The sequence below is a fragment of the Gossypium raimondii genome, chromosome 7 (genome assembly GCF_025698545.1).
Source record: "Gossypium raimondii isolate GPD5lz chromosome 7, ASM2569854v1, whole genome shotgun sequence".
Classification (NCBI taxonomy): Eukaryota; Viridiplantae; Streptophyta; class Magnoliopsida; order Malvales; family Malvaceae; genus Gossypium; species Gossypium raimondii.
In genome coordinates, this window is record NC_068571.1 from 22,800,213 (window position 1) to 22,808,552 (window position 8,340).

General features: G+C 30.0%; 1 protein-coding gene across 8 annotated transcripts; it reads left to right on the top strand.

The window, feature by feature from the left end:
* Nucleotides 1-1,654: 1,654 nt before the first annotated feature.
* LOC105784698 (peroxisomal fatty acid beta-oxidation multifunctional protein AIM1) lies at nt 1,655-7,633 on the top strand. Of its 8 annotated transcripts, none has more exons than XM_052634085.1 (6): nt 1,655-1,817; nt 5,054-5,622; nt 5,743-5,891; nt 6,153-6,291; nt 6,989-7,173; nt 7,266-7,633. In XM_052634085.1, the coding sequence occupies exons 3-6, from the start codon at nt 5,776-5,778 to the stop codon at nt 7,339-7,341; spliced, it is 516 nt and encodes a 171-aa protein (XP_052490045.1). In that variant the 5' UTR covers nt 1,655-1,817; nt 5,054-5,622; nt 5,743-5,775; the 3' UTR covers nt 7,342-7,633. The 8 variants fall into 8 exon arrangements, 6 of the variants coding, with proteins under 6 accessions (XP_052490045.1, XP_012466078.1, XP_052490048.1 ...); XM_012610624.2 differs by having other exon boundaries at nt 5,060-5,622; XR_008198133.1 differs by lacking the exon at nt 1,655-1,817 and adding an exon at nt 6,774-6,868 and having other exon boundaries at nt 2,234-5,622; nt 7,360-7,633.
* The last annotated feature ends 707 nt before the right edge of the window (nt 7,634-8,340 follow it).

Genomic DNA, 8,340 nt, shown 5'->3' on the forward strand with positions numbered 1-8,340 from the left:
ATCTCACCAATGCTACCGATCGGCAATATAGTATTCATTGAGTATTGTTGGTGCTAGTTCAATTTGTATTAAGTTTTTTAATCAACATCTAAAACCTATATTAAACTAGTATACAATGAAGTACTATACATATTGGTCTTTAGAATATGTAAACGTTAAGGGTTTAATTTGTTATTATATCAATCAAAATTATGTAAATTGATGGAAAATGTTAATTTAGTGGTTAAGACTTAATTTTCCTTAGTTACTTAGTTTCAAAATTAATAGGTATTAAATTGCTCCATTTTTTATTTCAGAGGGATCAATTAGTTCAATATAAATTTTAATTTCTTTTTATTCTCTTATAAATTGAGGATTGTACGCTTCACCTTTAGAATAATTTTATAATGGAAGCGAACATTGCATGAAATCATGAAGATGAAGACTAATTCTAGAAAAGAAAAAGAGAATCATGAAATTTGTTTTTCAATGTTGTTCGTCTTTATCTTTCATAATAATATTTTAAATTTATCTAAATAAATTTCATACTAAATAAGTTTGTAAAAAATATTTATTATATATATTACTCTTGACTGAATATATAATTATATTTTATGTGTTTCAAAAGAGTAGATTCATAAGTGAATTCACTAGTCAATTTAGAATTCAGTTCCTTTGGTTGAAAAAATAAAATAATTTAATGTTATATATATATTTTTAAAAACTACTCTTTTTTATTTTTAAGTGTTTTATTTAAAGGATTTGTCTTAATGTACGATTGCAATTTGATTTTGGATTCGTGTATGATTACTTTATAAAATTTATTTTTGAATACACATTTGAAAAAATTAGTCTGTAAAATTATTTGTGGATTGATATGAATTATTTAAATTATTTCTTTCCATCTTGACTTGAATGGAGTGGTGGTTAATGTTTTTGTTAAACACTCGTTTGACACGGGTTTTGTAAAACCTTAACCCGACTCGATTCGTCGGACTGAGATCTCGGCTGTTATTAAACACAATATTTAAATCAGTTGAACACTTTAAATATTATATTTTATTTATTTCTTTAACTAAAGGACTTAAAATCCAAAAATAAAGGAAAGTATTTAAAATAACCTTTTACTACAGGCTTATCACAACTTATTACAAAGTAGAAGTTTGATAAAAATAAATATATAAGGTGTAACCCTAGACTAAGCCACATTTCTACTATTTGCATAATAAGCTGATACTACTCTTCGTTTGCATAGTCTTGGCAGCGTCCCCTAGGTGCAGTAGAATTGTCACATCCCAAAAGCCGGGAGAGTAAATCAGGAGTTTGTGAATCGAAAACTATATTTGGGATAGATAATTAAAATAATTAGGAATTAATTAAATAAAATTTTAAATTAAATAGAATTAATAATTTTAGGTTAATAAATTAAAATTGAGTGTTCGAGAATTAATTTGGTAAAAATGGATTTTAAAAACGAGATTAGATTTGAAAATAATTTTGAAATTGGCTTTAATTGAACAATAAAAAACAATTTGGAAAAGGGAGAAAATGGGGGTGGTTAAATGAGTAGTGGCTAAATTTTTAAAAATTTGGTGCCTATTTAACAAACCCCACATCTTCTTCTTCCCTCCCATTCTTCATTCAAAAATTTTCCAAACACCAAATTAAAGTTTTTCTTCTAAAATTAGTTCATTCCTTTTTATTCCAAAGCTCTCTAAACACACAATTTCTTTTCTATTTTGAGGAATACTCATGTTATCATCTTTAAAATCCTCAAGAGATCTTCACATGTTTTAGCTCAAATTAGCTCCATAGCTCGTAGATTTTGCAAAATTTAGGTGAGATTCTAACTTTTTATAATTAAACTGAGTTGTTATTTCAATTTGATATTTAAATGATTAAATCAAGATATCAATATATGAATTGATTTTGTAACATTCCAAATTTGGGGTTAGAAGTAATAAGATTTGTTGGTTGGGTCAGTGGTTTGGATGGACTTCTAAGTTAAATTTTGTGTTTTAAAGATAAAGATGAGCCTATTGGTTTAATGGTTAAGTGTTTGTTAATTTACCCTTAGGTCTTGTGTTTGAATCCCCTAATGTGCTTAGTAGAAAATATTTTGTTTTAGTTTCAAATTTTATTTTTTTTAAATTACTAATGCGATTTTGTTAAACTCTTATTTCATTTTAATTTTTTTAAAAGAAAATACTTTTAAAAAATTATGTTCACGTCTTCTTTTCACGTAAACCTCTCTTTTCACGATTTTTCCAATTGGAATCTTGGGGATTCTTTTGGCTACAGTATTCTTCTTTCTCTCTAGCAATTTTTTTTTGCTCTGGGTTTTACTGTTCATTTGCTACATAGATTTTAATATTTTTTAGCCATCCCTTTTGGTTCCAAGAATTTTTGCCAATTCCCGCTTCTCAATATTTTGGTTGTGCTCTTGTTTTCGTGTAATCAGGATCTTAAGGGGGTAAGTACTGTTGTTTAGGTTTTAATCAATTGTTTTCGGGAATTTTCTACACTCTTATGAATGGATACTTTCTTAATCTTTCTGTACTTGTGTAAATTGAGTTTTCAGCTCGGTTTGGTGTAGACGAATCGGTCGATCTTTGGGCTAGGAATCGTGTTTTTAAAGTGTGAGTTCTAATCATTTGTGATCAGTGTGTGTGTGAGACTTCGTTAAATGTTTTCGTACGTGTGTGCGCGCGCTGCACTTAAGCCATATTTTACTGTCCTTTCTACGCTAATAGGCGGTTGGTACCTAGTCATATTTGTACACTTGCTTCTCCCTTCACATTGAGTGTCTTCATTGTAATTAGAATAATGCTACTTCTTATTGTTAGTTGCTGGCAATTGGTTTTACAGATAATTTCCCATATTATATGCTTGTGGTCATGGGAAATGGATCAAATTTGTTGACCTTGCAGTTGATTTTTTGCTACATTTGAATGTTCTTCCGTTAAAATGATTCATCGACTTAGGCAAGAGCAGGATTTGTCAATTAGTAGCTATGGCAGTTTTGAAATCTGAAATTGAAAAAAAAATGTATGCAATTAGTGCAGATTTTCTAGGCTGTACTAATTTTTTTTTTGATAGATGAATATATAGTTGCTAATGTTGATGGTATTAAGTTTCTAATTTTGATGGAATTACCTCTTATATATTATAATTGCTATTGCTTGTTTCTATATTTTGTTTACTGCTATTCGTTTTACATGCAAGTGTCGCATATATATATACATAAATGGCTGCTGGTTTTTACGTAGAAATGTTGCATATATGCTGTGTTTTTTTTTTGTCTGTGTGGTCTTGTTTTTGTGGATTTTTTTCACCTTTTTCCAATTTAATTTGTTTTAGTCTCGGAAAGATCCCATGCACGTTTAAGCCTCTATAGGAGTATCTGCGACACTAATTCTGTTTGAATTTACTTATGCAAATTAAATTATGTGTCATGAGTTCTGTCATTTGTATAGATGATTATGTGATGTGGTATGTTAAAATTCGCAATATGAAAGAGTTGAATGTGATAATCGGAAAATTTAGCACTGTTTATTCTGGTATTGTAGTTGAGCCAGGAAATGTCTGATTTGATATTTGATATGTATTTATAAGTATCTGTTTTGAGAGAATTTTTCATATGCATTGTGGTTGGGATTGACATTGAAGAGAAGGAAGTTTGGTTCAGCAGTTTCACTGCAAAACTATATTTTCGCAGTATAACCGCAATAATAAAAGTGGCATATGACCACATTACGTTGTGTTCGGATGGATGGGTACTCCATAAACCAAATATTGGTGTGTAGAGGTTGGAAATGGTTTAGTACACCCTATTTTGGTGTGTGATGGATGGTTGAAGGTGGTGTGTAGAGATTGGATAGGTGGGATACTGCATCACATGATATGAAATTGTGTTGTACATATTTGCTTTGCGTCACAATAATATGTTATGTTAAATTTGTTATGATTTTTATCTGTGTTTTTATTATGGTATTGTTAAAAGTTGATCGATCATTTATTGTCACATCGACTACTTCTGTTTAAGACTCAAACCGAGCTGGACTTGGCAAGTCGGAGGTCTCAGAATGATATGTTTGGTTCGACTTATTAAAGTCTTGCATAATTTTTTTTAATAAATTGTTCGGACTGTACATGAATTCTTTTTATGAATTGTGGTATGAATTTCAACTTTGGACTATCATTAAGGTTTTAGGATTTTGGTTTTGAACTTAAACTGTGATTTCGCACATGTTTTTCCCTAACTGCACTACTTCTTTTCCTTATCTATTAATTGTTCAGTTTTCAAGTGTTAATTTATGGATTTTAAATTTTTCCGTCACAAATTTTTGGTTTTGTTGAACTTCGGTTAGCGAAATTATTAATCTAATTTTGTTTTCAAGGTTATTACGAGTAATTGAATTTGGTTTTGGACAAATTTTGAGTGATAAATTGATTTAATGTGTTTGCAAAATTATAAACAAAGCTCAATTAAGTTTTTGGTAAAATAAGAGAAAATATGGGTTTTCGTAAGGTTTTTGACAAATTTATTTGGTGTTTAATAGAGGGCCATATTTCATTGGCCAACTTAACCTCCGGAATCTGGTCAAAACTTCTGGGCCAAGCTTTGGGGGTTATAGATTTTATGTTGATTTTTGGATTGAATATGGTAGATCTCGTATTTCTTGGCTAAGCTTTGGTTATAAAGTGATTTATAACCCATTTTGATATAATTAAAAGGTATTTGATTTTAATTTACTACCCTTAATGAATGTAAGCAAATTGAATGTTTTCCCCTATTTAAAGATCACTTAAGCTTGATTTTTTCGAACAAATTAGACCAGTGTAATTGGGTAAAATTGATTATTTAGATATGTAATTAGATGATATTTAGGATGTTTGGAATCGAAATTAAGGTTTAGAAACTAGATTTGAGTGGTGAAATTGCATTTTCGGCAAAACTAGTTAGTTTCTGATAAGTATGATAGATGTGTTGTGGTATGCATTTTTTAGATGATTTAAATGTGTCTGAGGTTGTTTATAATATGTTTGTAATGTATTTAATGTGTATACAAAGTTTTAGACTCATTGGGAGATTCTACAAGCAAGGACAAAGGCAAACAATGGCTTATTTAAAGTCAAGATTGTAAGGTAAGTGGTTTGGTGCGCTACAATTAATCACAAATCAAAATCCATGTTGCCAATACACCCCTAATCGGTGGGCCCCACTTATTACGCCTCTAATCTGTTGTTTGGTTCAATGTATTGCTATTACGGGGCTAAACCATTACTGACCTAATCGGTGAAATCCACCGATTTCTAATCCCTCCCTTTTGCTCAGTTTAGATGCTGCTTCAGTTTACCCTCCCTGTTTTACCCTCCCAGTCTTCTTCTTTCAGCTCCCTCTTTGAACAAGTCTTTAACACCCATTTCCCCATTTCCCGTTTCCCCTTTTTCCCAAATTAGAATCTCTAACCCCGTGCCCGACTGCCCTCCTCCCTTTTTTCCTCAATTCGAAAATCAACCTTCACCTCCGGCACCAATCCACCTCCACCGATCCACCTCCGGTCCTTCACAGCTCCACCCATTTCCAGAATCAGAAGTTAGAGCGAAGCTACAAACGTCTTCTACCTTTGAATTTCAAAGGTATATTAACAATGTTTTTTCTACTGGAAGCATTTTGTGTGGCAATGCCTTAAGAACAAAAAAACACTCTATATCTTCCATTGTTTTTCTGATTTATTTTTGTTGGGTCTCATTCAACAGCCTATATCAGTTACAGATGAAGAAATTACCGAGATGGTATTGTTTCCAACGATTAACGAGGCATGTCGTGTTTTGGATGAGGGTGTCGTTGCTCGAGCATCAGACCTTGATGTTGCATCTGTACTCGGAATGAGCTTCCCATCCTACTGGTAACTACTTCGCCACCAATTTTTGTCTCTGCAACTTGAACTCAAGAATAGTCTCTAAAGTTTGGAGAATTTAATGGTTCCATTGTTAACTACTATAGGATCTGCTATTAAGAATCAGTATTTGCTAATAGATTGCCTGCCAAATTCAGTCACTATTTGCTATAAGAAAATGAATTTGGTTTCTTGCACTCTTTATGTTATAGTTAGTTACATGATCTCTTATTTTCACCATGTCTTATAAAACAATAGCTTTGGTTGCAGTGGTGGTATCATGTTCTGGGCAGATACAGTTGGGTCGAAGCATATCTATTTGAGCCTCAAGAAATGGTCAGAAAGGTACGATAGCTACTTTAAACCATCGAGATATTTGGAAGAAAGAGCCATGAAAGGCATGCCATTGGTAAGAACTAAGAACTCTTATCCTTATTTTAAAGCTTGTTTGAATGGTTCAACAATGTAATTGCATTCATAATGCACATTAAGTTTCAACTCAATCCAATGTTTATATCATATTGATAAAAAATATGGATCGATCTGCATGATTTGCATGAATAGAGTATGGAATATAACTGTCAGATTAAATACACAAATCGTGAAGAAAAAATTACAAAAGCATCAAATTAAATTAGTTTTATACTAATGTGATATCTACATTCCAACTCTTTTTTTTCTTTTGCAGAGTGTTGCTTAGTTTATTTTGTAAGGCTATATATATAGCTAAGAATGTTTCAATTTCTATGCATCAAATTTCTCCCATACTTTAGTTTTTATAAGCTTTCTTTTATTTAAAGCATTTTGGTATGAAGAGGGTTGTTTTACTTTCTTTTATTCCAAATGTCATACCAAAATATGACAATAACAATGATTCTGAGTGATTTGTAGTCAAAACAGAGGGTTCTTTTGCTTGTTGAAATTTGATGGACATTACCTTTAGGTGATGCTCACAGTGGAGAATGAAATTCCTGTAGCAACAAAAGGTGTGGTTATGATAAAAGCACAAAAGAACATCACTGATCAGAAGCTAAAAGACTTAAAAGCAAAGAAAATTTCCCAATGTTTAGATTATGCTTATATCTGTATGGAAATTGTTTGGTCAGGTGAATGAGACTGCCGTTATACATTGCGGTTTTTATAGTGAAAATGGTGGTTTTAAAATATCTGATGAAGACAAAAGTTATATGCAAAGTTGCAAAGTTGCAAAGTTGCGGTTTCTACTTGTGCGTTTGGTGGTGGAGATGATCTTTATCAACCTAAAGGAATGTCAGAGGCATCACTTAAAAAGGTGAGATCGTAAATGATGCTGAAGACTTACTTTCGGGATTAGATGTTCAAGATTTTGAATCTTTGCTTAACTTGTGCTCTTTGTTGATGTAGGTTTGCTATGTTCAAGATTTTCTGCTTCTACAGAATGGAAGAATCGATTATGGTGAATTTGTTGCCATGGTACTAATTTTCAGTTTGTTGGCAGATTGTACAGCAGATCCAGAATATGATGACTCATGACAAAAGCGATCGGGAAACGGTTTTGGTTCGTCGCATGCTCCAGGACGGGTTACTTGATGTTGTTTGTTTGAAGCATTAGGGAGATGCTGTTGGTTTATGGAATGCCATAGGTTTTGTAAAACTTTGAGGAGTGTGGAAGTGTTAAAGTTATTCAAAATTAACAAGCTCACTATAAAGCATCAAATTTATATTAGATTCCCATAATATACTTGCTGCATAAATTCCTTTGATTTCCATAAGTTCATATTTAAAGTTGGAATTTATAAATGTTTCAATGAGTATATGCTGCCACAGTTTATAGGATCTTAGAGAAATGTAATTTTCACTAACACAAAATACTCTTCTTTGCGGCTTAATTTGACTTTTAACACTAAGTAATCTGCCACTAAATTTATTTCTTTTACAAAATATTTAGAAAAAATATTAAATTATATTTAGAAAAATTATATTTAATAATAATTATTTCAAATTATATTTTATAGTATCATATATTGTAATTTTAGTAAATTCATATAAGAATATTGATTATTAAGAATTTTATTAAATAATATATTTTAATTAAAATATATTTAATAATAATTATGTTAAATTATATTTTATAGTATCATATATTATAATTTTAGTAAATTCATATAAGAATATTGATTATTAAGAATTTTATTAAATCATATATTTTAATTAAAATATATTTAATAACAATTATTTCAAATTATATTTTATAGTATCATATATTATAATTTTAGTAAATTCATATAAGAATATTGATTATTAAGAATTTTATTAAATCATATATTTTAATTAAAATATATTTAATAATAATTATGTTAAATTATATTTTATAGTATTATATATTATAATTTTAGTAAATTCATATAAGAATATTGATTATTAAGAATTTTATTAAATCATATATTTTAATTAAAATATATTTAATAATAATTATGTT